We start from the raw sequence: 27,043 nt of genomic DNA on the forward strand, positions 1-27,043 counted from the left end.
CTGAAGGGGTAGAAAGCAGGATGATCAGGTGGATTGAGAGGGCTGACACACAAGGACTTCTGCCCTGTTCTGGACATTTCCTTGCTCTAAGACTACTGTCATATAGGATAAATGTTATTAGAAGAGTTAGCATTTGCCTTACAGCTTTAGTCAGGGAAGACCCTGGTGGGCTGTCTCCCAGTTTGCATGTTGAGTGCGAGATGTTTGGATCTGGCTGTGAGCACTCCCATTTCCATAAACTCAGGACCATCTTGTCTCAATTTGAGCTTCTGAAATTAGAGGCTGTTGTGGAAATGCAGCCCCTTATCTCTGCGTGAGATAAAAGTTGCAATCCCCGTGCAACTTTTACCCACAGGGTGGGATGCTGGGAAGACCAAACAGGTCCAAATATTTAACAACGCAAGTCAGCACTATGAGCAATTGTTGTGAGTCAATGTTGAATCCCTGCCAAAGATGCCTTTTACAAATAAAATTTAGCACTAATTTATCAATGGGTTAGTTCAAAACATGATGTAAAGCACTCAGTACATAATGAACCCTTCTGGATTGAAAGAAAATGCTCATAACAACTATATTATAAATAAATACTATGTTTAAGTGGACCAAATCAATGTAAGGGTATTGCTGTTTATCCACTGACAATTTCCTACTTTCCTTATCACCTGTAGCTGGTAGAGAGGGTTTTGTTAATGGCTTTTTTTTCCATTTTGTTACCTTAACAAAACTGTCAACATGTGTTCTTTACTCCTTGCTGTGCTCCCTGCTGCTCCCCAGCAATCATCTGGTGGCACAAAAGCAATCCCCGCCCGCCCCCCCCCCCCCCCCCCCAATTCTCTTTGCATGCCACACTCTGCTTCTGGCAGACAGGGCATTTTCTGAATTACAGTCCCTGTGATGAAGGTAATCCATCTGTCCTGCTGCCCAGAGCTGATCCTGGAGGAAAGGCCACCTGAGTGTTCTCTGTTCCTCCGCGGATTCTGTTCTGTGGCCTTGAAACGAACAGCAGCTGGGTTTTCCCAGCCTTCCCCAGAGTAACCCCTGCTCTCTGTGTACATCTGCTGCAGGCTGATGCATCTTCAGGCTTGGGTTGTTCAGTTTTGTTTTGTTTTGTTTTTTCCCCTTTGCTGACCCGATGCCAGCAGTGCCACGGGCAGTACTGACCATGCCGCACCCCCAGATCCCGGGAACGCCGCTGCACCCGCTCCGTGTCCCGCAGCCGCAGCCGGTCAAAGCGGGGACGGCCGGTGGCTGCCGGGGGCGCTGCGGGCAGCCAGGTCCCCGCGGGCGGCTCTGGGGCCCGAGGCTCGCCCGGCGCCCACGGCGGGCTCGGTGCGGCGGGGGCCGGGGCGGGCGCGGCGCGGCCCCTCCCCGGGGCGGTGCCGGGGCCGGCGGCGGCGGAGCAGCGGGGCCATGGTGAAGATCGGCGTCCAGCAGCCGCCCGCGGCGCTCAAGCCGGACAAGGAGAAGGAGAAGGCGGCGGGGGGCGATGGGGCGGCGGGCGCTGTGCTGCTGCCCCCGGGCGCCGTGAGTGGGGCGGGGGCGAGGGGCGGCGGGAACCGAGAGGTGCGTGTGGTGTGGGGCTGCTTTGGACAGGCACCGGCAAAAGTGTCCGGCTTTACTCATGTCTCCGGAGGCTTCGTGGGCACTCGAAGTTTGGAGAAGTGGGGAGGGGAAGGGGCAGGGTAGTGGCGCCGTGGCGCGAGCAGCCGTCCCTGGGCACGGGAGTGAATGTCCAGCGCAGGCAGTGGCGGCAGAACTCATCCCTTTGGGTGGCTTAACCTGCGGGAATGTAATTTGGGTTTGGTCATACATGGGTGGATTTCAAATCCTAACATCTCTGAAGTCTTAGGGTTGGCATAGGGAAGAGTCAAGAGGAGGAAAACAGATGGTGCTGGAGCAAGATGAGAAGCAAGGGGCTAAGAGCACACAGCTCGGTATAGATGCTTTGCAGATGGGAGTTGACACGGTGATGTGGAGTTGCTCTGCTGGCTTCAGGTAATGGGTAGGAGAGGGGAACACAAGGGGAACGAAGGCACTGGAACATCCGTTAGCAGATGCAGAACATGGGCTGGGGATGGGATAGAGTTGTGTGGATCGCTCCCTGACTGTGCGAGCCATGGCCAGGCGCTGTCGGGTAGTGCTGGGCATGTGCCAGGGGTGGTACAGCCACTGCCCCTATAGAGGACAAAGAGTGAACCGGGCACTGTTGTGTTTGGCAGGAGTTGGGTGTTTCTGAAGTCTCTGGTGCTGGAGAAGCCCACTTGGCAGCCCTGCTGCGAGGGTGGACCTGCCGGGTGTATACCACGCTGTGTAGTGTGAGGGTGTTGTCCTGAGGTGGGCCTGACCCACAGCATTGCCTTGCCTTGTTACAGCACTTCCATTTCAGAGGAGTCCTAAATGGCATTTCTGTATTCCTCATAAATCCCTAGGCTGTGCATGTGGTCTGACCATTTACTGAACCCTAATATCTCTCTGACTCAAAAAACAATGGGGGAGCTGTGGTTTTGCTCCATTCCTGCAGCAGTGCAGTGTTCCTCCTCGTGTGCCTCACCAAACAAGTGGGAATTACCTGCCCTGGAGAACTGCTCTGCAGCAGGGGCTTCAGGAGACTGCTCTGTTCTGCAGAGTTCAGGGAGTCACACCGTGATGATCTCTCCCATCACACCATGTGCTCGCAGCTCTCGGCTGTGCTACCAGGGTCTGAGTGTGCTCAGTCTGTCATGATTGCATCTGTTAATCTCACACCAAGGAGCTCTACAGAGACCTGGGGGAAGGTGGCCAACTGTGACCTCTCGGTGGTTTCCTGACTGTATTTCCTAGTTACAAACTAAGGTGCTGGTTTTCTTCCTGCCTCTGATGTCTAACCCTGGAAAATGACTGTCACACTGGACTTCCAGCTCATCCTGCCATTAAACTAGCTTTCCACAGCCGGGAACTCAGTTCTGTTGATCCTGCATGAGTTCAGGCAGGATCCGTCTCTTTCTCATGAGCACTGTGAGAAAAGCAGTTTAAAAAGTAATAAAGTAACAGAAGCTTATTTCTGTCATTAGTGCTGCCAGATCCCAGCAATCAAAATTATTCTGATTCAGGTCCTGCCAGATATGTGAAATTGGCTTAAGTAGCAAATAATAAATTTTGGGTTTTTTACATTGCCTTGGGCCTCTCTCTGACTCCTGGGAGGCATGGTGGTGTTCTTTTAAGCCCACCTTTGTGAGCTACAAAGGAACTTAAAAACATGAATTTAGAACAAAGGCTCTTCAACAGTCTCTTGATTCCAGCAGACAGACATGTAAGAACATCAACGTAAGACCCATGAAATAAGGGCAGGAGTGGGTTACAGTGAGTCTGCGCAGCATGAGGATGTCCAGGGAGCAGCACACCGCTGACATCAGGTGGCCTTTTCCTGATGATGTTTTTCAGCCTATCTATGACAGTGGATTCTTTGGCGTGCTTGGGCTTAGCTGGACCAAGGGGACGTGCTGCTTTGTAAAACATCCAGCTTGTGGCATTGGTCTTACCGTAGCCAGGCTTTCTTGCCATGCTCCCGCTCCTGCTGCCAATAATTTCTGTCTGCGTGTGTCTTTCTCTAGCTGCCTTGCAGCAAAATGGCATTGGTGACATGCAAACAAGATGCTCTGCATTCTTCTCCTCTTTGATCTCATAACTTCAATCCCAGTGATAGGAGCCAGAGCTGGGAAATGATTCAGCGGCAGCTTCCGCAGCCTGTGAATTTTGGCAGGTGCTCGGTGAATGCAAAGATGCGGCAGGCAGGAAGATGTCTGTGATGCTAATGTGTCCTGAAAAGTAGTAGGTGAGGAGTCGTGACAGCAAGCTTGCATGTGCTGAACCTTGTTTCTCCCCTGCACAGCTTGGCTTGAATCGGAAAGAATATGCAATTTAAACTCCTGTCAGAAAAATTCACATAATTTTGAGACTGTTGCAACATTTTAAGAGCTTAGAGAAGAAACAGTCTTGTCATTAGTAGGAACTGTGGGGCTTGTAGCAGCCTTGAGCAGAAGGCAGTTTGAGGTTATGCAGCCAGTAAAATAATGTGTTGTGTTCATTGGAAAATAGTTTTTCAGATGCAAAATAGTATTCAGTGAGTTTTAATTGAACTCCATATTTGCAGTCTGAAATGGAAATAAATATATAGGCTGTGTCTTCAACTGCTCTGGGAAATACGCTCCTTATGATTGTGATGGATGTTGAAAACCACAGGAACCAAGTAAAACTGATGGCTGGAGCTCTCTAGTCAAAATGTAGGTTGGGTTTTTAGGGGGTTTTTTATGATCCCTTGTGCACCCCTCTAATACTAGCTCATTAGTTGGCAGAGACAGCGCCAGAGCCAGAGGTGAAGGGGTTTCATGAAAATCTTCTGCCTCACCAGGTGTAGATGAAAGTACTGGAGGGCAGAGGCAGCTCTCAGCCCCTCTCTCTGTCCATAGTGGACTTTGGCTGCCCCACTGCCCCAGCCAAGGGCTGTGCCCAACGTTCCATGCTTCTGGCTGGGGGGATTGTGCCTTACAGCCAGTGCTGCAGCGCAGGCTGGTGTCCGAGGGGACGGGGTGGTTTGCAGGCAGGGGGAACACATCTGTGTGATCCAGGGACTGCTTTCACAGAAACCTGTTATCCTGCCTCTGGGAAAGGCTGTGCTGAAACAGCTTGTGCAGTCCTGTTTGTCGCTGGAAGGATGAGCATCGAAGGCAGGACAGTGTTTGCTCAGGTCTGGCTGGTGGGAGAGGAGGGCTTTACGGGCCAAGCAGGAGGACTGGGAGAGCTCTCTCCATACCCACAGGCATGGTGAGCCTGCTGGAAGCACCTTCGCAGTGGCTCATAGGCCCGGGGGCTGCGAGGGGCTTTCCAGGGCGCACACAAAGGTGTCTGTGCGGTGTGACTGATGTTTTGCTCTTGGTTGGTTGCGGTAATACTGGGCTTTGATTTTGTGCCTTTCATCCCATCTCCGTTCCCAAAGTCTTGACAAGACTCAGTGGTCTTTGGATCACACCCTTCCTGGTTGTATGGAGAAGTTTCCCACAAGGAGCTGCTTGCTGCCTGGCATTGGATCCGTCCAACCCTTCTGTGTCCGTGTGGTCTCTTTGTAGCTGCACCTCAGGACCGCTGTCTGGTGGGTGTCTCAGCTCCTGGCTGATGGCTGAGCTGCCCCAGCCTCCTCCTTGTTGCCACAGCTCCCACACCCAGCATGGTTGCCCTGTGTGACAGAAATAGCAGGGCAAAGCCTGGAAACCCAAGGGGAGCACATTCCCTGAGGGGTATCTGCCCCTCTGGTGCCCCGGAAGCTCTGTTCCCTGTGACTGCCCTTGCACAGCTCCCCAGCGAGGAGCAGGTCTGCTCTAGGTGTGGAGCTCTTAGCAGGCAGATAGTACCTCACTGCTGGGGCTGTTGCTGTGTCCCTGCTCCGCTGCCTTTCCTGATGCTCAGCTGGGCACAGTGAGCTGGGAATGCTTTGCATTTGCCTGAGCAAGCCCAAGAGGATTAGTGCTTCATGGTGGCAGCAGGACAGGCAGCAGTGCCACTTCTGGCTTTCCCAGGGGTTTTGGTGTACTTTGAGCAGTGATGCTCCAGAGCTGGGTTCCAGCTTGGGGGACAGGTAGAGGAGCAGTGGCTCTTTGGGCACATAAAGCAGAGTCATACCAGCCTGTGGACGGTGCTGTGCCAGTGCAACGTTGAGCTTTGTGAGCGACTTCTTTGCAGAATATTGTGAGGTGGGAGACAGATGGCAAGGGAAGAGGATGTGAGGAAAAGTCTTTTAAAGAGGCTTTTTCACAAAGCAAGCTATAAATTCGGGGGGGGGGGGGCGGGGGGGAACTCGCTGGCAGCAGTGTGGATTGATTGTGCTCATTGACATGTTTGCAGGCTTGAGTCCAGGCTGGAGGCTCTCGAGCTGTGGGGGTTCTCACCGTGTTCAGCCTTAGGGAGCTGAATATGGTAGATCCTAATTTTAAGGAGCAGCCTCCTGTAACAGAAGGTTATTCCTGGTCTTTGCCCCACCCTCCTATAACCACTTGGGCTGAAGTGATGACTTCTTTTTGTGGCCTGTACAGAGTTGTCAGCTTAAAGAGAAGCATTGTCATTTGGTTTGGGGTCTCTGTGGTTTGGGGATGCCTTGGAAGCAGAGGAAAAAGTCTTGAGTTGGAAAAAAAAAAAAATGTCTCTGGACCCTTGCAGGATCTGCTATAGTGAAATACTAGACTTCAGTGTCTTACTGGACTCTGGACATGAATATTTGATATTCCAGCTGAGCATGACAAAAGATCTGGCTAAAACTGGTAGAGGGATTAGGACAGAGAATGTCTATTCCAAGCAGAAACATTATATATGCAACTGAATTTTGAAACATGTAGCTGTCTTTCACCAAAGAGATGTAGACTGTAGAGCTGGAGACAGAGGAACTGGAAATATCTGTCTAGAGGTATGTGTTCTCCCAAAGCTGGGGGAGAGCCGGAGCCAGCCTGGCTCTGCATGGAGGAGCTCTTCACGTGGGAAGAGCCTGTTGCATTTGCCCACTTTGGGCACAGCAGCTTTGGTGGGGTTTTTGTGGCAAAACACAGAAAACCAAGAAATACCTTTAAAAAGTAGAATTTCAAAGGGTACAAATGAACCAAAAGTAAGTATGGGGCAGAAGCTCTGCTGCACACCCTGCACGTGTGAGTGCTGCAGCGCTGCCCATCCCGTTGCAGGACAGGGGCTTGCCATGCACGGCTGGAGGAGCCCTGGGCTCTGCGGGGATGAGCAGAATGCTGCCTCACCCTGTTGCTCCATGCTGCTCACTGGCTGTCCGGGGAGGGTGGCCTGGCAGGTGTGTATGGCTGCCCAGAGAAGGGAGCTGCATCCAGCAGAGCACTGCAGCCAGGTCTGGAGAGATGGAGGATGAGGGGTCCTTATGCACCGCTCTGCAATTCCTGATTTTGTGGTGCCAAATGTTTGCTTGTTACCAGGTTTACAGGAGAGGGAACAGGCATTTTCACTTGTAGACGGGTATTTTCTTCCCAAGTGATGTGCGAGAACCTAGGAATGTTTTGGGGTTTTTAATGCCAGTGTTACCGTTGGAGGGAGGACTGTGTGAGGGTGCTGGGTTTTTTCACTCATCTCTCTGCACTTGCTTTTCAGAGTTGTCTTCCTTGGTGCCATGCCCTACCTTTGAAGTCAGTTTGAACAACAAAGAGAAGGGTAAATTTGCCTCCTCTCTCTTGCTGTTGTTAAACTAGACACCATTTATTTGTGGCGAATTTTCAAGTGTAGGATTGACTGTCAGAGTTTTCCTATGCTGTTGCTGGGAGAAGAGATAATTGCTGTCAGTGTTCCAAAAGGGAGCAGTGACTTCATTTTATGGTGTGACACTGTGTAAGTCCTGATTTTCAGGGAAGAAGCAAATGCTATAACCTGAAGTCTGGTTCCTTGAAGATGATTGAACTTGACCTCCAGGAGATGCTGGACTCTGCCCCTCTGCTCAGAGGGATCAGTGCAGGTTTCTGGCTGTGATTGCCCCTCTTGTCTGCAGAACCAGCAGAAGGCAGGCCCTTAGGTGTTCTTGGGCATCTTGGACATGGCTGTGTGCTTTCTTCCAGCTTTTTGGGAATCTGTCACATCTAGAGGAAGAGTCAGGAGAGACAGTGCTGGCTTCATTGGCCACAGCCAGATCAGCAGGGCTTGGCTTGCTCTTGGTGAGATCCAGAATGGTTGATTTGACCATCTCTGCCTGCTTTGACTGTGGAAGTTCTGAGGTGGGTGCTCTGATTTTAAACTGTACACACCTAAAAGCTCTCCAGACATGGAGCTGTCTAGGAGAAGCAGTGTTAAGAGCCCAGTGGCAGTGTCCCAGTGAGTCCTGGGCCCAGCTGTTGCTCAGCTCTGGTGCTTCATTAGCATCCAGAGGCTATTCTTACCAGGCTCTGAGCATCATGTTGAACAGAGAGGCAGGCAAAGAGAAAATAAGCTAGAGGTGAAAAACTTGAGGTGAAATAATGTGAAACCTTTTGATGTGTCTTTTCGCTGTTACATTTTCTGCTTTCAAATGTGTTGATGCAGCACCCAGTTCTTCACACCTCTTGCAAAACCAGCCTCTGTCTCTCTTGGCTTGTGCCCAGGGCTGCCTGGGCCACTTGAATGTGTTGGTAGGTGGGTTTGTTTTACGTGGGAGCAATTGTATATAGCTGCAGTCTGGGAAAAGGGGTGTGTGTCCTGCTCCCATGCCAAGGGACAGCTCAGCACTTCGGTGGGGACTCAGGCTTGTGGCTTGCTTCTTCCAAGCCATGCATGATGGTAGAAGCAAACAGACTGGTTTTGGTAGCAGCTTCTCTTCCCTTCACCTGGGAGGAGAAGGAGGACTCAGTTATACCAAGAGCAAACTGAAAGCTGATGGCATTTCCTTACCTCAGTTTCGCAGTGTTCTTGAATATTTTTGGCATTTGTGAGAGGTCTTTCAAGGAGTTAGGTGTCTGCCCACCTGATAGGTCTTTACCTTTGAGTCAAGTCTCTCTTTAAATTTGCCAACCTCTCCGTTTAAGAGCTTCCCCTATTCCCAGAGCAGCTGCTCTGCTTTGCTCTTGCTTGAGCTGCCTTTTGCCTTTCATCACTCTGGAGAGGTTTTGAGACCCGATGCCAAAGCTTAACCTCCATTCTTCTCCTGGGGAAAATTCCCATTCTTTTAATGCCACCTCCCACTTCAGGGAGTCTTTTGTAAAAAACCCCTAAACAACCCATGGCCTTCATATGGCTGTGCTGGCTCCTTCCCTTTCCCAGGTGAGGTCTGCCCAGGTGCTCCAGAGCCTTTTAGCTGTGCTGTTGGAGCTGCTCCATGGCAGGGACTGACTTTCCTCATCGTTGCAGTGAGTGGCTTGGAAATCAGGCTGTGTTTATCAGAATCAGTATTTTGGCAGTCAGGCTGTTAAAAGCCCAGGTCGGGACATTTTTTTGCCACTTTGTCACAGCTATTTATTTTCTCTTTGCCTGCCTCTCTGTTCAACATGATGCTCAGGGCTTCAGCTGTGAGCCTGGTAAGAATAGCCTTGTTTTTACAAGGGGCTTTGTTGGCTCTGCTAATGCTCTGAATGGTTGTACTCCTGGGAAAAAGGAGAGGGAGGCTGGAATCATTCCAGCTGGAAGTTGTTGTGCCTCTGCCAAAAAAACAAAATAAAAAAAATATGGAAATTAATTCCTCACCCCTGTGCAAAGAGGGAGGAGAAACAGCCCCTTAGTTCCAGAAAGGGATGAAAAAAGGATAAAAGAGGGGGATTTATATCTCTCTTGCTGATGAGGGAGAAGGAAAATATGATCACTGAGTGCTTAGGAGCTCCCACATGCTAGGCTGCATTTTTAACATCCTGCTGTCTTTGTCATACAGCAACAAAGCTGGGGGTTTTAATTAGCCAGTGGTTGTTTTTGATATTCTAATTTCTAGTGCTGTGAAGTGACTCCTGAGGCAGGTGGCTTTGTTGCTAGTCACGTGCTGTGGTGTCACTCAAAGGTGTGATTAGATTCATTTATTGCAACTTTTTTGCCTTCAGCTGTGATAGTCTCTTAATTACAGGCTTGCTTTTGGTTTTTCTTTTTTTTGCTTCCAGGCATCTTTGAGTCCAAAAGTCAGCAGTTGTGTTCTCTGTGGAAATGCTGTCGGGTGGCCGGTGCAAGCACTGCTCAAGGACTGTGAGCAGGGACTTTGGTTGCCTTGGAAACTGTGTGCCATATATATGTGTGTGTGTGTGTTCCTGTCTGTGTATGCATGCACATGTTCCCTTTTCTGACCTAGAGCATCAGAAATGCTCTTCAGCCTGGAAGGGCTCTCTTTCCATGTGTGGGTTCCCTGAGAGGCCTCTCATTGCTGGTGCAGAGCATTGACCCCTCAGCCAGGGAGGTTGCTCAGGCAGTCTTCCCCCATGGGCTCACCTGGTATTCTCCTCATTGTGCTTCCTCTCCTCTCTCCAAGCATAACTGCTCTTGAGGACAGGGCTCTTTTGTTTGTCTGGCACAGGAGCCTTCTTTGGAGTGTTCTGATGGATGCCAGGATGCCTTTGCTGGGGTATTTTACCTCTCTGTTCCTCTCCACTGTCTTGTCTTCCTTCATCTGCCTTTTTCCCTGTGTGTAGTCTCTCACCTCCCTTCTCCAGAGCTTGGCAGGTGCTCCAGTCTGGAGCCTGCATGGCCACCCCAGCTCACTCTGGCCATCCCTGGGGACTCTCCACTTCTGAGCTCCCCTATGTTGGAATTCCTGAGTACAGACATGGTTGTCTTTGGGAGGCAGCTCTGGATTTCTTCACCTTACAGTTTATCCCACAAACTCTCCAGTGCTTCTCCCGGAGCAGGGGAGCAGCAGTAAGTGCTGGCAGTGCCCAGCACCTGCAGGTAGTAGGGGTGCTGGCAGTGGGGTGGGTGGATGAGAGGGCTTTGCTTCATGTGCAGAACAAGCAGGCTCTTGGTACAGGCATGGGGATCACTTTCCAAGAGGTGACACTCAAAGCTAAGCCATCACATCAGAGGAGAGGTCAGTCCATTCCAGCTTACACCTACTGTGGCAGCACTGCAGTTTTCCAGCAATCAGCTGTGGGGTTTTTCCACTTGAAGTCAGTGGAGGTGCCACTATTGCAAGTCCTCATGTTTTGTAAGGCAGTAACTGATTTTGCTGTGAATATGGGACTTGATGTGCTGGAGGTAGAGACCTTGAACTGTTTTTTTTTTTCTTTTCCCATAGTCCATATTGGCCTTTTGTTACCAGAAATGGATAAACAGCAGGGTAAGGTAGGTTGTTCTGATGAGGGTTTCTTGAGTTTGGAGCCTGCATCCTGTGAGGAAGCCATGGCAGTGTCTGAAGTTGTCAGTGCATCAAACGTTGAGAGCTCAGGCTGCTGCTCCCTTGAACAACGTCCCAGAGAGCGATGACATATTTTAGATGGCACTGCTCTCCAAACTGCATCCTTTTGCACTGCATTTCTCTCCTCACTTGTCAGTCATCAAAATCACATCTACTATTTTTAGTCACCCCATGCTTCTTTTCCTGTTGGGGGTGTATATTTAGACACCTGCCAATCTCTGTCCCCTGTTTGTCAGGTTCTGCTACAACCTAAAATGAAAAATTTCAAACCCCTGTGTTTCAGAAATGCAGGAAAAAGGGTTTGTGGAGGACCCAGAGCTGTTTCCGCAGCTGAAGAGGCAGAAAAGGGCCATGAGCTGAGCCCATCTCTACTGAGGCAATGTGCGACTCAGGAAGGGATCAAGGCATTACATGACACCTTTAATATTCTCACTTCTGTCATCTTCAGCAAGACATGGGTGATGAAGGAGCAGTAATGTCACATTTCTATTTTTATAACCTTCTACTGTATTAATGAGAAATTCTAAAGGCAACATCTCACCAGGTATGGTTCTTGTGAACAGCTCCTCCAGTGTTGTGTCCAAAGGCCCGGTGCTGTGAAGTTGGAGGGGTGGCTCAGCTGTAGGTGCCTGGAAGGTTTCCTTGCTCTGACTCACTGTGGCTTTTGATTTCCAAACCTTGGACCAGACATCGTGCCCAGCCAGGCTTTTGTCCCCTACCCCCTTGTAGGAGAACTGTTCCTTAACCATTCAGTACCAAACAGGGATAACAGGACGCCAGCCATTTTCATCATGTCCTAGGCAAGACCTGAAATTCCAAAAAAAAGCCACAAAGACTGCATTAGGACTTTTCTCTGCCCCTCAGGCTACTTTCAAGCCTCCTCTACCCCAGGGTCTGTATCATCCCTCCATCTTTTCCCATTTGGGTATTTGCTGCCTGTGCTCTGTTCCTGTGCTGGCCTCATGAGCCAGCAGGGCACTGAGTCATAGTGAAGAGCCCGTTTTATCCAAGGAAAGGAACTCCTTTTTATATTCCAATATCCTGTCTGCTGCCAGGCACTGGCTTGAGTGTCTGAAAGCAATCGTGCTTGCAAACTGGAGCAGAGTCAGCATGTCTGGTAGCTCAGGCTTGTGCGTGGAGCTGCCTCTGACTCTTCCCGGCGGAATGAAGGATTAGCAGGACAATGCCAGGCAAAAAACCAAGATGTGCAGGTGCTCTTTATGACAGGTGGGTGCTTTTTCCCCCACTGCCCATGCAGGGGAAGAAGAACTCTACCCACTGCCTCTTCTGAAATTGTCCACTGGAAAGGGAGCTGGCCCAGCTCTTTCTGTGGGGTCAGCAAAGTGGCAGTGCCAAGAAAAATGGAGCAAAGAAAGGATCACTGCATGGAGTGTCAGTGTTTCCCTGGCCTGAAGTGGCAGTGGGGTACTCTGCAGAGCCAGGGATCTGTCTGTGCATCCTCCCCACATGCACATCTGTAGCGCCTGGACCGTGGACGTGCTGCCCTTCTGCCACTGCTGTTGCTTTTCCTTCTCTTCATTCATGGAGAAGCAAATGAATGTCCTCTGCACAGCCCAGGGAGGGGAGGAAGTGCCTTATGTTCATTTTTGTGTAAAATATGTCCAGCTCTTGGAATATTGTGTTTAAAACAACGAAAAGAGGAAGGCCCCTTTACTCAGCTGCAATACCTGTCCCTGCCTTTGCCCAGGGATGGTTTTGACCCCAACCTTTGCCATTCCTTTTGGTCAAAAAACCCCAGGCTTGATCAAGGCGGAAAATTAGTAAGATGGCTTGTTGCAAGCCGTGTGTCTGATTAATGAATCCTCTGGAATATTGTTAAACATCTGGTGAATGTACAGTGGTTTTGTGTGTTAATATTTTGATATTTGTCCTTTGGAAATGCACGTCTTGAAGCCTTGAACTGCACTTCCGGAATACTCTGCTGCTGAGTCTGATTCTCCCCTTGCTGGGGAGCAGCAAGAAGAGATGGAAGTCAGCTGTGATGGATTTCTGGTTTTTAGAGTATCCTGTTTGTAAATAATGCTACTGCAGGGAGGGGGGGTCCTGTGGGAAAGGAGGTGTGTAGCAGCATGAGCAGGGCAGCAGCCTGTGGAACAAGCTTCTTGGATTTTTCCAGGCTGGTGAAGATTGGTTATCCTGGGTGAAGAGCTGTTAGAGCAGAGTGTGCACTGCTCCACCCATGGGCTCTCAGTGCTGGGGATGCCTCCAGCCCAAAGCCGAGGTGCAGACTGGCATAGCTGCTTTTAAATTGTCGTTTATTCAGAGTGATAAAGGCTGGTGGCCTTTTCATCTGCTGGGCTGGGGGATGGAGACACACATTTCTAGTGAGGTTTTTCCAGGCGATTTTTATGCACTATTTTGCAGGACTGTGCTAACTGTTCCCCTTGGCCTGGTTGGCTGCATTTTTAACCTCACTTAAATTTCTGCTTCATCAGAATGGTTGCTGTTGATTTTTTTCTTCCCTCCCTCAGAATCTGAGGGTTTATTTGGGTTTTTTCCCCAAGTGTTTAATAACTTCTTCTAGAGCAAAGCTCTGCTTTGCTTCTCCCACCTTCTCCCAAAACGCAAAGCTCGGGCATTTTTCCTGAAGCCAGAAATGTTTTATAGGGAGCAGGACTCATCTTTGGCAGTGAGAAGTGGGATGTCTCCCAGTGTCTTTGGTCATGAAAAGAAGATGGAGCCACCCTAGCAAGTAGCAAACCATTGAGGGCTTATTTCCCCGTCCCTACCGTTCTTCAAACACAGCTTTTCTTTCAGTGGGAGTATTTTTTTTTGCCCTTTGAGTTGCTGTGTCCTTATGAACCCTCTGTCCCAGCCCTGCATGGAGTTAGCACTCGCAGCCCGCCGTGGAAGCGAGCAGTGCATTAACCATCACGGCAACCTGGCACCTTTTGCATATGGTTCACTTGCAGAGCATTAAACATTTTCTCAGCCTTGCTTCAGTGTCTGGACATCTTTTCCTTCCTCTTAACCCCCACTGTCTCCACTCTTTCTGTGATGACAAGTATCTGGGGAAAGCTGTTTCTGTGAAACACTTGACATCCAGCATTACTTTCCTGTCCTAGCGGTTCATGTCAGAGAGCCTTTAAACTTCTTCCAGTAATGTGATTTCTTTGTTTCTTTTTTTCTGTTCTTTGTGGTTTGTCAGAGTTGCTGCCCGTTGCCTGCCGAAGGAGAGGGAAAATGTGATATTTTTCAGCTTGCTCATCCCTTTATTTGCTGGAGGAGCAGTGGCAAACTGATTACAGTGATCCTTCAGTGCAGAGAGCTGGTGGTGAATAGAGGTGCTGTGGATCTTTCAGCAGCTGGGAAGAAGGAGAAATAAATGTAGATTAATTTCTCCTGGAGGTGTGCTGGAATTGTAGCTCCCCCAATGCAATTTGGTCTTGGCAGTTATCAGGCTGAATGTGGCTAGGAGTAAAAAAGTCAGTATCTGGAGGAGCCCATTGGCTGGGAGTGGAGCAGGTAGGAGAGGGGCTGCGGGCTCCTGGCTCTGCCCCTGTTCTGCATCTCAGTGGATCTTAGGTGCAGGGGAGGAGCAGGGAATCCCTACCTGCCAGGGTCCCCACAGGTGCCTCCGTCATGCTGGGGTGTCCCAGCCTGGGACAGGAGTGATGCCTCCAAGCCTGGCATTGAACTGCTGCTCTTGCGAGGGCTGCTCCAAGGTAGGGAAAGGGGAGAGAGGTGTTTGCTGCCAGCTCAGCTGGGCAGAGCTGGTCTCATGCTACCAGGCAGGGACCCAGGGGCCTCTCCCGTTGGGGCTTCAGCACTGGCACCACCCTGTGGGTCTTGGCTGTGTTATTCTGGAGAAACATCTCTTCCTTTAAGAAGTGATGAACCTTAGAAATGAGAGGCTGATGTTTGCTTTTCACTCTGTTCCTCCCGTTTGTACCAGTCTCCCAGTAGCTGTGGGGAGAGTGTCTGTCTAGTCAAACACATCAGATCACAAACTGCACAGAGGGAGTTAATCTGCAAGAGCCCTCCCTGGTGCCTCTCTCCCCTGCCTGCCTGCTCAGCTGAGGGCAGCTTTCAGCTCTTCTGTGTGGAAACTGGGGCATCTCTGAACCAGCTTCTTTCATCTGCTTCTGAAAGGCCTTACATCCTCCTGCCTAACATTTTGAAGGGTTATTTTGGTAGTAAAAACAAGAGCATCATAGGTTGGGATGAGCTGTTTCCAGGAGGTGACCCTGCCTTTGCACTGCCCTCTGTTTTCAGCGCTGTGACAAGGTGAGCTGGCTACTGTCTATATAGATTGGGCAGCACTCTGAAAAGGACAGGTATGTTTTCTTTTGATGTTCTGTCCATATTCCTGGGAGCTGGAATGTGCTTGAAAATGAAGTTGAGATCAGCCCATCTGTTTGTGTCAGCTCACCCCAGCAGGGCCGGGAGGTGCCTCTCTGGGACCAGTAATTCCCACCACAAAAATTTCCAATGAGAAGTTCTTCCAAGAGTGGCAGCATTTCAAAAGTGTTTGACTATAAGTACATAAATGCTGTTACATTCAGTAGCCAGGAACTCTTAGTTCCTGATTTTTTTTTTTTTTTGGTCAATCTTTATCACCCTCTGAAACAAAGCTTGTCTTTGTTCTGAACAATTGGTGGGAAGCTGATTATACATCTGTGTATGTTCACACACACACACATGCTTTTTTTTTCAATACATATAAATATATATGTATATAATGAATCTATTTTATATATATGTGTATCTGGGGTAAGGAAGGCAAAATGCTCAAGTGTTTTACTGTTGTGAGATGTGAAGTAGCTTTTCAGGGTTCATTGCACAGCATGAAGCCTTTGGATGAAACAGCAGATTGCCTGGTGCCCGGGGGCAGCAGCTGACGGGTGCTGTCATTCCTGTCTCGCAGGAGGAGCCGGCCCCCACGGCGCAGGGCCGCAGGTCATCGCTCAGCGGGGTGTGCTACCTGACCATGGGCCTCCTCGTGCTGCTGCTGGGCCTGGTCTTTGCATCGATGTACGTGTACAGATACTTCTTCATCACCCAGGTAGGAGTGTCTTGGGGAGCACTTCTGGCTCATCAGCCCAAGCAGCCAGACCACCTCTGAAAGAGGTGGTGCTGGTTTTTGTTGCCCTGCACTGTGGTAACTCAGGAGCCACGTTGCTGGGCACTGCAGATGAGGCATTTCTTAAGTAGTAGGCTCAGGCTGACCTCCATCCCCAATGCCAGGAAGGGCCTTCCAGAAACCCTCCCCTTCCCTTATGGTTTTGGTTTGCTTGCTTTCTAACTCCATAAAAATATCCTGCCAGTTGTACCTTTTTAACCCCCCGTCACTGCTGTCCAGGGTACGGCAGTCTGAGAGCATGGCTTGTGAGAGGGGAACAAGCCTGGAGAGAACGGGGTGGGTACAGGCAAGGGAACAGCTTTTTGCAGTAGGTTTTGTAGGCTCTAGCACAGAAAAACTCTGTAGGTGTAACAAAAATAGGTGCTGCTATTAATAAAGCAAGCAGAGAAGTAAAAAGTAAGTGGGAGATCATATAGAACGTAAGCCCTCAGCCTCCATTAAATTCAGCACCTTTTCTTCCACATAGTCTTTGCAAAGCCTGGCTTGGCCTGGCTGAGGCACTGGGCTGGCAGCACTGTGGAGGGTCAGAACACAGGGAATGAGACAGGGCAAAGCTGCTTTTTGAGGAGGAAACTGCTGAGCTCTGGCTTGCTGAGTGTTTAGCCAAGAAACCCCAGAGCATTGATTTGCACCAGAGCCCTCGCTGTTCCGTGGAGTGGCTATTAGTGAATGAGTTCTCCCAGGACCACTGCTGCCTTCATCTCTGCAGCCAGCACGTACCCACTCTGCAGAAGAGTCTTTGTATCTGCTAGTTTTCTCCATAAATTTCCTTGCTGTCAAGTTAATTTGCAGTCTTTGTTTCAAGAATCATCAGTGCTTTATTACCTGTTCTCATTTACACCTGATCTGGAAACACTGTGACAGCCCCAGGGCTGCTCCCCCCTCACACACACCCCTGTCCCAGTGTGAGGGTACCTGTCACAGGGCTTTTGGTGGAGGCACTTCCCTAGAAGCAGCCCTGGCCCTGAGGGAAAGGTATCGGCCTGGCTGTGGACAGTGTTCAGTCCATCACCCAGTCAATAACCTGCTCTTGGCACATGCCAAATGGCTCTGAGAAATGCCTTCTGGTCCATTTGGGGCCACCTGGTGTCACCCCAACTGCTGCCTGTGATACCACGTGGCAGCTTATATCCCGTCACACGGTCAGAGATGCTATGAGGAGCATGGCAATGGGACCTTCGTATCTCAGTCTGCCATGGCTGCAGTTCATCCCTGTGATCCTCATGCTCTAACCTGATTGCTCACTCTGCATTAGCTTTTTTGCCCATACGTTGTGCTTCTGGAGAATCACAGAGTCATAGAATTGCTTGGGTTGAAAGCGACCTCAAAGATCATCTCCTTCCAACTGCCCTTCCATGGGCAGGGACTCTTTCCAGGTTGCTCAGAGAGCAGCAGCTCCTGTTTTGCTGTGAGGTGAATCCACTTTGTTTTGCTGCATTTGCCACTCCAAGATACAAGAGCCTCTGGAAATGATGCTCTGCTCAGCTCAAGTTTCTATGCTTCCTGTAGAAAAATGCAGTTACTGGAAGCCATGGCTATGGAGAGACGTGAACAGCCTGGTTAGGAAATTTAAGAGCTTGCAGACAGTCAGTTTGCCTTTCTGAATTACTCCTTGTGAAATCCCACAGGGAATTCTTTATTCCTTTTGGACCTGGCTAGCATGAAGTGGGATGGGGTCATTTCACAAGGGTAGTTTGCACTCGGTTCATCAAGAATGTTTTGTGGTAAAAAGATTGATCTTGAAATACCTTCAAGCATCTGATGAATGTTTTACCCACTATGGGTAGGCTCCTTGCCATGTTTGCTGTAGCTGCTGGGGGAGGGGTGTTTTGTACCTCTGCCTGGATCTGTCCCCACAGCTGCCCCGTGAGAGCGTGTTCCACTGCGGTGTCCTGTACGAAGACTCGCTGTACTCACCCTTCAAAGGGCAGCTGGAGCTGCACGAAGATGTCAAGATTTACATTGAGGAGAACTACGAGCAGATCAACGTCCCAGTGCCCCAGTTTGGAGGGAGTGACCCTGCAGACATCATCCACGATTTCCAGCGAGTAAGGAGCTCCTGGGGCCTTTGGGGGCATAGCATGGGGCTGAGCTGGGTGCACCAGCTCTGTGTTCGTGGCCTAGCACTGTCACTGTTGTCATATACATCCATGATGGTCTTATTACTGAGCTGTCCTCCTGCCCAAGACCCTCTCTGAGTTTTTCCAACCCATTCTACTTGCTTGGTAGGGAGGTTTGTTTAACACAGTTTCCTGTCTTCCCTGAATTCCCTCTTTTCACCCATTTTCACAGTCGCATTTCATTGCAGAGGGGTTCAGTTGTGTAATTTCTGTGCTTGGAATGCAGGGTCTGACAGCGTATCACGACATTACGCTGGATAAGTGCTACGTCATCGAGCTGAACACCACCATTGTGATGCCCCCTCGCAACCTGTGGGAGCTGCTGGTCAACGTGAAGGTACAGCTGCAGTCCTGCTTGTTCTGTGTGCTTTCCTTGAGTTGGCTCCTGGGTGCCAGCTGGCAGCTCCTGGGAAATCAAAACTGCTGTGTCTGGGGAAGTAAGCCTTGGCCCTGAGTCTTCATGTAGAGTGAAGGCTTCAGCAGGTTTAGCTGAAATACTGATTTTGCAGACAGCACAGTAGCACTGGCATGATGATCAGCCTGACCAGGGAGCATGGAGAAGCAGGAGATTCCTTCCCTGTGGTGTTTACTGATTGTAGGAATCAAGGGAAAAAAGAAAAAATTCCTGCCTTTCACTCTTGCCATGGTTTCTACTGTGGTTTGCCACTTGCAGAGCTCTCAGTGTCCCTTGGGGAGGAACAGGCCTTCAGCATTCACCTTTTTGGGGGAGAATCTGTGCTGCCCTCCCTGCTGTGCTGCAGCACCAGGCTTTGGCTCATGCAGTTTTGCTCACAGCCAGCATTAATTGGGTTTAGTACCAGCGATTTTGTTCAGTTCAGAAGCCTGTGCTGCTGAAAGCAGCCATCTTAAAATAGAATACTCTTTAATCTTCACAGCAGGAAAAAAGCATACGATTTTTCAGATTGCAAAAGGTACATATTTGTCTCAGTCTTCTGCAGGTAAATCAAGGCACTGAGCCTGGGTCTTTTATCACTCCTATGAGGGTCTGTTTAAAAGAAAGGGGGGAAAAAAAGACAATCTAATTTTTACTCTTTCTTAAATTCTCTTTGCTTGCTTTCTGCTGTGTGCAGTGTGGTGAACTTTGCAGCGGTTAAGCTCAGAGGCAAGCAGTTATGCCTGGAGAGATGCCTGATCTCCAGTCCCTGTCAAACTCCCAGTTTGCTTCCTAGCAGTCCTCACAATTTCATGCACTGTGACTGTCTGGCAAATGTGCTGAGAACCCTGCTGGGGTGCAATACACATTTACTTACAACTCGCTCCAGACGTGTCACAGCTTCTGACCGTGGCAGGTGACCAGTCCCTGGGGCAGAGGGAAATGGAAGAGGCAGGATTACACAAGCTGAGAGAGAACAACTGAGAGATTGGGAATGCTGGTCACATCCTAAAATAACAGATAAAAACTCATGGTCAGTGAAAATGATGCATTGTCATTGAATTTAAAAAGGGGATAACAATACAATTAAAGTGGTCTTATGTGCTTGAAGAGCCCAAAGCAGGTGTGGGTTTAAATAACCTCCTAATTGTTGAGAAGGGTGTCCAGTAGTGTCCAGTCTGCCTGAGGAGGCTTTAACCTGTACCTTAGAGACATTTTTCTAAACTGGTTAGCTTGGTTTTGGGCTCAGAGAAAGCTTTTCACCATGAGGAGGACAGTGAAGCAGTGGAACAGGGTGCCCAGGGAGGTTATGCTGCCTCCTTGAAATTCTTGAAGGTTTTCAAGACCAGATGGGATAAAGCTCTGAGGTCCCTCCCCAGCTGAATTAGTTGTGATCCCGTGGGCCTGTAATCTTCATGGCCGCATGTGGGGGGCGCTTTGCTGGTCAGGCAGAGAGCTCAAGTTTCTTCCTGCTGCAGGGAGGATCTTTATGACCTTATGACTTGCCCCACTGCTCAAAAGTGCTGCTTTTTGAATGCTGGGTGAGCTTTGTTGGTCCTTCGACTTGGAGATTTTTGCCTTCTCTGTGTCTCTGAATGCAGTCAAGTCCCAAATGAATGAGACTAATTTCCAGCAGAAAGTTTGGTTCTGGAGCTGTTTGGTGACTGCAGTCCTGTTTCTAGAATCAAATCACAGTCTAGCAATTAACACCAGTGGTTTGCTCCAGCAGACTGGGGTAGCACGGGGAGTTGGTGAACCTCCTTTGCTCTTTCCTTCCGGCCAGCCTGGTGCCAGGGTGCCCCTTTGCAGAGTGGCTGCCACATGCCCTGTGCCTGCTTCTTTCAGGCTTTATTCTGTACAGGTATGACAGTTCAGTGAACGGGCCTGCGTCAGAACAGGCCTTCTCCTGTGATGGAGGAGTGGTGATTCCCCCTTCACCTGCCACAGATATTTAAATCTGAGACAGTGAAGAAACTGGATTGTGTGCTCTTGGCTGTTACCCTGAAGGCCCCTGCCAGTAACTGCATGTATCTCATGACCTTCCCTGCATTCTCCCCCAGAGAATCAATAATGGGATTTCTTGCAGAGCTGTTGTGTTAGTGCAGTACAAACTGGCACTAATTGTCTAATCCTGCAGCGTTAGAGGATGGCCTTATTGATCCACCTGGCTGTGCCAGCCCAGCAACACAGCGCTCAGTTAAGCTAGTGTGTTTCCAGATATGTCTCTGTGGAGATAACCAGTCCTGGGAAACAGAAGAGGTGGTATTTGAAATGGTGCTGCTATTGCTTGCTTTTCACCTTGATTATGCTTACCTTGGCCCCAGAGTCTGACAGTTCTTTTATTTCTTTGACTCTTAATGAAAAAGGACCAGAGGTGACTCTTTGCTTCATGATCTAGTTAGCATCTACTCACAAGTGCCCCCTGACCCACGCTGCACTTGTTACACAGCTGTTTGTTGCTACAGCGATGTCCAAACCTGAAAGATGCCCTGAGCACCTGGGAATGAGCTTGCAGAGAGTCTCCAGTGCTGAGCTGATCTCTTTCCTGCAGTGAAAGATGTGACCTCCATTCCTGGGGTGCATGTAGAAACCCCATTTTTTCCATCCCCTGGTAGCTTTCTGCCATGACACCCCTCTCATCACCCTGCTCTTCCTAGTGGCCTCTACCCCAACAGCAGGGATGTCACTGCCCCAGACATTCCTGGGGCAGTGAAAGTGTGTGGAGAGCTCAGTTCTTCTCTGAATGTGGTGCCCATGGCCCATCTCTAGTCCCCGTTCCTGTGGGCAGTAAGGGCAGGACATCATTGTGGCCGTGCTGAATGGACCAGAGAGGAGGGGGGGGGGTGTTGGAATCTGAGCTCGGCTGGTGGTTGTAGGTTTTGCCTTTTGAAGTAAATGTAAAATGCACATTTCAGTGGAGTTTCTGGAATTTTGGTTAAGCTTTTATTCCTCTCCAGATGGGTTTCTTGTACTCTCAGAGTTACAGTTTTGGGCATCCTGCTCTAAAATTTGGGTCAGTTTATAACAGGGTTGATCCTACACTGACTTCATCCCCCACGTGAACATTCCATTTTTGGATCTAATCTGTTTTGTGTGCACCGTGCTAGCATCAAGGGACAGTTTCCTGCAAGGACAAGGACACATGTTAACTGGCCTCAGTAAGTGGAGCCTGAGCCTTCCAACAGTGAATGAATTTTCTGCAGTTTGGTTGTCCGTGGTGCTCTGCATGAAACAGTTGCATCCAGGGAGGAGATTATAGCGGTGTTTGTGCCTTATTTTGGTGGAAACCGTGTCGTTTCAGAAGGGGACATACCTGCCTCAGACGTACATAATCCAGGAGGAGATGATCGCCACGGAGCACGTCAGTGACATGGAGCAGCTGGGCTCCTTCATCTACCGCCTGTGCAGTGGCAAGGAGACGTACCGGCTGCGGCGGCGCGGCGCGCGCAGACGTGAGAGCCCTGCCTTGTCCTGCCTCACCCCACATCACAGCCCCCTTTGGCTGCTTCAGCCATGCTGGCCTCTTCATGGCCAGAGGGGGGGTTTCCCTGTGGGTGTTTCCCTTGAGGTGTTCCCCATCCAGTTAATCTAAACTCAACTTCAGGATGCTGCTGCAAGTGGGTGCTGACTGCAGTGTTTCTGTCATCCATCAGCCTGATAGAAACTTTGCAAAAACGGCTGCAGGAGCCAGCAATTCATTTACACATGGGCTCCTGGGGCTGAACTAATAGCAGTGCTGTTGGGAACTGTTTGGAAAATTTCCCTAATGAAGGCACCCGATTCAGTGGTAGCTATTCAGAGCAGATTAGATCTGCAAATTGTCTTTAATTAATTAAGTTCCTAATCGTATGGAAAGCATTGTGAAGAGGGAACATTGGACTGTGTAAAAATGATTTCATTGAAGTCAGCAATATGTACCTTATATTCAAATGGTAACATTGCTCCAAAATACTCTTTAATACCAGTATTTGTATTAATTTGCTTTTAAGGTATACTTAAAGGCTCACCTGAAACACGGACCTATAGTCAGTTGGGTTTGGATCTCTGGGGAAGCTTCAGGGTGCCGAGGTCACCATGGCTGTAGCTGACGGTGCTTTCCCAATGGGAGCTGCACTGACATGGAGGAACTGCTGGCACACACTGGTTGTTGCTCCCATGGAGCCCTGGCACGGTCCTGCTTGTCATCGGGGCACCACAGGTTTGCTGTAAGGGGGGGAGGAGCTGCCTCACAGAGCTGCCCAGAGCTGAGGACCTGCCTTTGAAGGGCGTGGGGAAGCATTACCCAAGGCCGGGGCCATAGCAGGATCAGGCACGCAGGGATACAAACAGCTGGAGAGGAAGTGGCTATTTTAAGCACTTCTTGGCTGCATCCAGGGCTGTGGTCTGTACCAGCCTGTGACTTCTGCTGATTTCTTGAGGCTTTCTGGTCTCTGAGATAACACTGAGATGCTGTCAACTGAAACCAGCTGTTTCCAGATGACTCCTTCAGCCTATGACAGCTCTTACTGGAGGACTATATCCTAGAGAAGATTGTTATTCTTCCAAAGACCAGATAATGCTGCTTTCCATATGGCCTGTGTTGTTCCTGCATTTCAGTGTTCAGAAGTTGCATCTCATCTGCTTTCCTTGCCCTCCTTGCTTTGTTTCTTACGGATTATCATTTGTTGATTCACCTCTCTCCTTTCTTTAAATCCCTTCTAGGTATCAGTCGACGTGAGGCTGGAAACTGTCATCGTATTCGTCATTTTGAAAACACTTTTGTGGTCGAAACTGTTATCTGCCAAAAGTCATGAAGCCACTCTCCAGATGTAACCTTCCTTGGCTTTGCTTGCACACACATGCACACACATGCTCTCAGCCCTCTCTTTAGACATGGTAATCTGGCTACTTTTTATACTCCCCCCAGCTTGTGCAGCTCTAACCGCTGGGGTCCTTTGTGGCCCTTCCTTCCCTGCTACCTACCCAAGACATTTGCTGGGCTTAAATTTACACAGTGGTCAAAGGTAACCTGGGGGTAGATGCAGCTTCTTCCACACCACAGGATGGAAATCTCTTTTGGGAGCAGGTTTAGGTAGAAGGGATGGCTGAGAAGTAGGAATGCTGGGAATAGGTGCTCTTTTCCTGGCTGAGCAGTTTCAGGCTGGGATATTGCTCTGATGCTGCCTTGGCACTGGGAAAGAGGGTGTATGCACAAGAGGAGGATTTCCATTTTGGTGCTGATGTCATGACCTAAACCAGGTGCACTGAGGAAAGGTAAAGTTGTGAGGCTACCGACAGGGCAATTTGGAGAGCTCAGCAGAGGGAAGGTTTCTGCCCAAACCATGCTGTGGTGGTCCCATTTTGCTGTGTGTTGTCCCCTTGAAGACCAGATTTTCAAACATTGAAAGCAACTCCTGTGTGCTGTTTTTGTGACCTGCTCCTCCTGAATGTGACATGGCTCAGCTGAAAGTGCAGGGGGTCCTGGGGGGTGTCCAGGGCAGGCAGGAGGACAGGGCAAGGGGCAATGAGGTGGGTGGGGGATGACATGAATGACACAGCATGTCCCTGCTCTCCAGCCACAAAGCAGAGCGTGAAGTGCATGGCTCTGTAGCCCTTTCTCTAACACACAGTTGCAGCTGCTGTGGATCTTGGGCAGATTTGCTGTCACACTGCCTGAGTGAATAGAGGTGTGTCTTTAATGCAAGATTCTAATGCCCCACTGATACACCATCTGTAGGCTGTGGCTGCAGGTGGAGCCTCGTGTCTGTCCTGGCCAGCTCTGCTTGCTTGGGAGGATGAGTTGTTTTCACATGGATCCATCTTCCTGAGTTGTGTGTGGATGGGGTGCCATGCCTGCACACCAAGTGGTGTCAGCAGCAGAACTGATAGTTACTGGCAAGTGAAGAAGGAGATTTTTGAAGTCTTTTAACAGTGTGTATTCTTGTGTGACTCCTCCAGTGGAAGCTGTTTTGATAGTAATCAGTGTAATCCAGCTGTGTATTGCATTATCTGCAGGCACCATTGCGGTACAGATATTGATACAAGGCAAGATTCAGCTGATCAATATACTGCAGAGAGATTGTTTGAACAAAACTGCATTTCTATTGATCGTTAGAAGAATTGCAGAGTAATTAAATATTCTTCCCTCTGTTCCATATAGTTAAAACTAATTAGGTTCTTGAAATGCAGGCAGTTTTTTGGCTTGAAAGAATGGGGTGAGTTTCCACTTGGCACATTCTTGTTAATTGGTTTCCAGCAAATCTGGACTTGTTCACCATCTGTTGAAATGAGTTCGTTGTTTTGGAAGAGGAAGGATAAAGTAAATGCAAGTACAGTCATTAACTCAGCAGAACCAAAACACAAAATTAATATATTTTAAACTTTTGAGTGTTAATTCTATGAGTTAATTATGTGAAAACAAAACAGGATATCACGATGGCCATCTAATGCAGTAGGAATTAGTATGTCCTTAGAGGCTGAGTATTTATTATTTTATACAAACATAGCTATAAACATTAATTTCTATCAAGTAGAGGAAGACACTTTGGTTTCATTCTGCTTTAAGCTTGATGTAAAATGAAGAATTACCAGGGGTTGATATGGAAAGTTTCCCACTGCCAGATGGGTATTTAGTTTTCTAGCATTGTGTTTTCCCAGCAATAACTTGCTGCTAGCCCCAGCCTTTAATTGCCAAGAGGATGACAAGAAGTGGGTCAGAGAATTGGTTCACTTAATGGAAGTAACTGGTAAATTTAAGCCCTGCGTTTCTCTTCATTTCTAGAAGCCTAAGCCTGCACTCAGGTGAGCATACAGGCCTCTTCCCCTCCCCTCTGGTTCTGCATGATTTAACTGGTCATTGGATATGCTAACTGTGCAATCCCGCAGCTGTAAGGACAAACCTTGGTTCTTTAGGATGAACTAATGTGGTCACTGTTCCATAGGATGAGAAGGCAGTTGTCTAGAAAGAAAACATAAGATGCTTTGTATATTTTGTCTGGTGGGAATCTTACTTCTTAGAAAAAACCCATGGGATAATAAAATCTTTTACCTCTGATATGTAAAGTGTGTGTTTGTTTGGAATGAGGAGAACATGCCCTCCACAAAGCTGTTGCTCATGGGAGGCAGCAGCTGGAGGGTCCAGCCCAGTGGGATCGAGGAGCTGGGCAGTGGCAGGATGCTGCAGTGGGGAGGCCCTTCCCCACAGTGATGGGAGAGCTGTGTGGGGATGTGGCTGACCTGCTGGGGAGCTGCCCATGCCTGCAGCTCTGTAGGGCTTTTCCCCTCTCCTTGCACATCCCTGGGAGACCCAAGGGTAGCCTGTGTGGGGAAGTCGCCCAACTGAGGTCTGTGAAGCAGGCAGATACCTCTGCTGCTTGGGTGGCTAGTGGGCATTGGATCTTTGTGCTCAGCCTTGCTTCTCCAGCTGCTGGATTTCTACACAGAAATGTGTACAGTGTGACCTAAGCCTGCAGTCTGCAGGGCTGGCCTTTGGGGGGCTTTCTTCTCCTCACTGCACACAGCAATGGGAGTCCCTTAGTGCCCTCCTGGGCTTTCTCCCCATTTCATCCTTCTGGTAGGGAAGTGTCAGAATATTTTTCCTGAACTTGATTGTTCCTCGTTCCACAATTAGTCTCTGGTCAGTCAGGGAGGAAGTGCACGTTTCACTTGTTACAGTCATTTTTGCTGCATTTCGCATTTAACTCTTCAGTATATGGGTGCTCTTTCCCATCATTGGGGTTCTGAAGGGAGCTGCATCTTACAGTAGCTGTGTTTGCCAAAGCCTCTTCTCCCAGGCTGGCCCAGCCAGCTCTGCCTGACAGGCCTCTTCTTCCATCAGCTCTGGGCTGAGGAAGCAACTCTGCACCACTCTGTGGGAAACCTGAACCTTTCAGAGATGCCTTTTGAAGGCTGAAATGCTGATATTAAGAATGTGATTGATGCATTCCAGTAAATCTAGTTAGCAGTGAGTCAGCCAACTGAGACTTGTCCACTACAAAGAAAACCAGCTTGTGTTGTGAAACTTTGCATTTCAAGATTTCCCTCATGGTTCAGTTTTTCAATTTTCTGAGGTTGTATTTGTTGCCCGGTGCTCTTAGGAGAACTTAAAAGAAGTCAGTTCTACTTCCTAATCTTGCTCACACTGTGGCAGAAGGCTGCTTTGTTTGATTGAACAGTAGCACGTATAAAAGCTTGGCAATAAAACCTGCTTTAGGAAGACTGGCAGAGATGCAGTTGAAACCCTAAAATATGGGTCACTGTGATAATGGTTGGCATCTAATATAATTTACTTTCTAATACTTGCATATTGCAGCATGGCTCAGGCAGTTGTTTAGCTCTGCCAGACAGTACACAGTAAGTCAGAGTTGGTCTAACTCTAACAGCATCCACTTCTGAGCTCTGGGTTTTTGCTCTTTTTTAAAAAGAAGTGCTATTAACTTAGCAGTCGAGGGGAGGTACCTCAGTGTCTGCTCTAAAACCATGAATTTTTTATTTGTTACAAGCTCTCTGCAGGTGCATTTACATTCCAGTCACATCCCATGATGTGCAGCCCTTTGGGATCTCTGCAGCCTTGGGATGAGGAGTGTTCAGGCCATGATGGACCATGTAGGTGCTCCAGAAAG

The 27,043-nt window shown here is 49.1% G+C and overlaps 1 protein-coding gene across 2 annotated transcripts; it reads left to right on the forward strand.

Annotated features, from left to right (window-relative positions):
- The first annotated feature begins 1,367 nt into the window (after positions 1 to 1,367).
- Positions 1,368 to 25,478, forward strand: ITM2C (integral membrane protein 2C). 2 transcript variants are annotated; one of them, XM_039556816.1, is made up of 6 exons: positions 1,368 to 1,563; positions 15,714 to 15,851; positions 17,789 to 17,977; positions 18,276 to 18,386; positions 21,745 to 21,895; positions 23,145 to 25,478. In XM_039556816.1, exons 1-6 carry the CDS (start codon positions 1,411 to 1,413, stop codon positions 23,234 to 23,236), a joined length of 834 nt encoding a protein of 277 aa, XP_039412750.1. In that variant the 5' UTR covers positions 1,368 to 1,410; the 3' UTR covers positions 23,237 to 25,478. The 2 variants fall into 2 exon arrangements, with proteins under 2 accessions (XP_039412750.1, XP_039412751.1); XM_039556817.1 differs by having other exon boundaries at positions 1,369 to 1,524.
- The last annotated feature ends 1,565 nt before the right edge of the window (positions 25,479 to 27,043 follow it).

This window comes from Corvus cornix, chromosome 9 (assembly GCF_000738735.6).
Source record: "Corvus cornix cornix isolate S_Up_H32 chromosome 9, ASM73873v5, whole genome shotgun sequence".
NCBI lineage: Eukaryota > Metazoa > Chordata > Aves > Passeriformes > Corvidae > Corvus > Corvus cornix.

What these genes read in the sequence shown, in the direction of transcription:
- ITM2C (XM_039556816.1), top strand. Translation starts at nt 1,411, where the DNA reads ATGGTGAAGATCGGCGTCCAGCAGCCGCCCGCGGCGCTCAAGCCGGAC. An exon ending in TCATCCACGATTTCCAGCGA is followed by an intron (nt 17,978 to 18,275) that starts GTAAGGAGCTCC and finishes CTTGGAATGCAG; the next exon opens with GGTCTGACAGCGTATCACGA. An exon ending in GCGGCGCGGCGCGCGCAGAC is followed by an intron (nt 21,896 to 23,144) that starts GTGAGAGCCCTG and finishes AATCCCTTCTAG; the next exon opens with GTATCAGTCGACGTGAGGCT.